A 2,619-nucleotide genomic window follows, 5' to 3' on the forward strand; every position below is an offset into this window, starting at 1 on the left:
CCACCAGCAGGAAAACCTGGCAAAGGGTGTCAAGCCCATCTGGGTGAATGGACTTGCCAGGCCAGGCCAGCGCTGTACCCCACTCTTAAGAACTGCAGTGGAAGCTGGGCATGGTGCTGCATGACTTTAATCCCAGCACTCTTCAAGTAGAGGCAGGTGGATCTCTGTGAGTTCGAGGCCAGCCTGGTCTACAAAGTGAGTCTAGGACAGCCAAGGCTACACAGAGAGACCCTGTCTCAGAAAAACAACAAAACAAAACAAAAGAACCGCAGTGGCAATGGTGCCCACACTGAGCCCCTGGAGAACAATGACAGGTGGAACCCGATGGAAAGTTCCAGAAAGGTCACTGCAAAGAAGCCCCTTGCCAACACACAGTCTACCCAAACAAGGCCAAGCACAGAGGCCTCCAGGTCTGGCTTGGTGCCCCCAGATGAGCTGCCAATCACAACAGACCCTGAAAATTAAACCTTAGGCTTCCCTCTCTTCTTAGATCCCATGGGCCCCAAGCCACTCCTGGTACATGTCCACACCTAGCACTTCCCTGCAAAGTCTATACCCTTCAGGACCCCCACGCTCCCACTGACCTAACCCTGAGTCCTCATGGCCAAAGCGTGAAGCGCCCTTTACGTCCCTAATGAAGTGTTCTTACTAAGCCCCCATTTGGCTTGTATATTTGTTTACCTTTCTGGCAGTGAGGGAGATGCCACCCCACCCCTTGAGCACACTCAGCAAGCCATCTGCCACCAAGTTGAATATTCAGAGCCTTGGTTTTTATCTGAACTTGTATAAATCAAAATAGATGGAGCCCCCATTCCCCATAACTACGTAATCATAAAACCTAAGCAGGCTTTTTCCTCTTTGGCTGTCTGAAGACCAGCTGTCTGATCACCAGCAGCTCTACTGGAGTCACCCACGGAAGTTCGGCCAGGGTTCTCGCTCCTGCCGCGCTTGCTCTAACCGCCAGGGTCTGATCCAGAAATACGGGCTCAACATGTGCCGTCAGTGTTTCCATCAGTACACGAAGGGCATAGGCTTCATTAAGTTGGACTGAGCAACCTTGAGTGGATTATTCAAGACTGTCTGTCCAGTGAAACTGATCATGCTAGCCTTTGTACATAAAGAATAAAAAAGTGAAGACCTTAAAAAAAAAAAAACAAACCTAAGCAGAAGCAACGATGATCTAGCACCCTTGAGGACAGCAACTCGCCGTACCAAGACTGCCAGAATAGACCTCTAATAGGTTTTATCCACCCCTGGAAGGGTAGCATGTTGGTAGAAACTGAGGTGTCCTAAACATAGTAAGTATCATAAGACACTAGGGTCCTGGAGCCAAAGAATTTCCTGGATGACAGATTCCAGAAGGCTAAAGTGCAGTAACTCTTTCTAGCAGCTCATTACACTGTCTGGTTAGGAAGAAACATTCTGGGGGCTTCGATAATTCCTAAGCTGTAGAACGCGGTGCCAGAAGGTCTCTGTGCATCCTCCCATTATGTCATACGGATTTCTTCTCAATGACTAAAAGCAAAGACATGTTGGGATGGATTTCCAATGGACACTGATTGGCTCTTCCCATGGGAGGACATCGGTTACCTTTCCACAGAGGACAGTCAGCACTGGTGTCAGAGGTCTATGACTTACAGATTCACATACAGCCAGGACCTCACACTAACTCAAAGTTGTTACTTATTTCAAAGCCTGAGACTAGAAGAAAGCAAGGGACATGATACTGAGTTTCAGGAGGCGCAGGGGATGGTTTGGGGGAGCCCAGGAATGGAAGGAGAGTTGGGAGAGGCCTTGCGCTTCTGAGGAGGCAGAGGAAGTGGGTGAGCAGGAGAAACAGCAATGAGGTACTAATCAGGCCATGGCAGCAAGAACCTGAGACCTGAGACCTGAGAATCTCGGCCGAGTGAAGGCTTTTCTCAGTCATGAGCCTGACTTTTAGCAGTGCCCTGTATGGCTGTGTATGTATGTATGTATCCCCAGCCTGTGTCATAGTGTCAGGGCATGTACCAATGGGCCAGTCATCTAAAAAGAACAGGAAGTTCAAAACCATCTCCTGAGCTGGGCGTGGTGGCACACACCTTTAATCCTAGCACTTGGGAGGCAGAGGCAGGTGGATCGCTGTGAGTTCAAGGCCAGCCTGGTCTACAAATCGAGTCTAGGACAGCCAAGGCTACACAGGGAAACCTTGTCTCGAAAAACAAACAAACAAACAAAAACCAAAACCATCTCCTGACTCAGGGGCTGAGGAGATGGATGGCTCAGTGGTAAAGTGCTCGCCTTGCAAGCATGAGGCCCTAAGTCCAACCCCTAGAAGCCATGTAAACAAGCTGGAATGGTGATGTACGCTTTTAATCCTAGCACCGGAGAGGCAGCATCTCACTGATGAACTCACAAGTTCCAGGCCAGTGAGAGACCACTAAAACAAACAAACAAACAAACAAAGCTGGGTCAGGGAAATGGGCTGGGGCTGTAGGAAGTCCTGTGTTGCCCTGGCAACACCTATAGCTTCTGCTAGATATGTGGACATGTTCAGACACTCAAAGATCACATGAACGTGTGCACAGTGGCCCTCACAAGTGTGCAAGTACTCAAGGAGCCCACTCAGCAAGGGTCACG

At 49.5% G+C, this 2,619-nt stretch overlaps 1 protein-coding gene across 1 annotated transcript in view; it reads left to right on the top strand.

Annotated features, from left to right (window-relative positions):
• Window positions 1–1,051, top strand: part of LOC127187056 (40S ribosomal protein S29-like) — a 37,911-nt gene extending 36,860 nt beyond the window's left edge. The window contains exon 2 of the mRNA XM_051143308.1: window positions 873–1,051. Coding sequence (XP_050999265.1) covers window positions 873–1,051 — 179 coding nt within the window. The remainder of the gene's footprint in view (window positions 1–872) is intronic.
• The last annotated feature ends 1,568 nt before the right edge of the window (window positions 1,052–2,619 follow it).

Source organism: Acomys russatus, chromosome 3, assembly GCF_903995435.1.
Source record: "Acomys russatus chromosome 3, mAcoRus1.1, whole genome shotgun sequence".
NCBI lineage: Eukaryota > Metazoa > Chordata > Mammalia > Rodentia > Muridae > Acomys > Acomys russatus.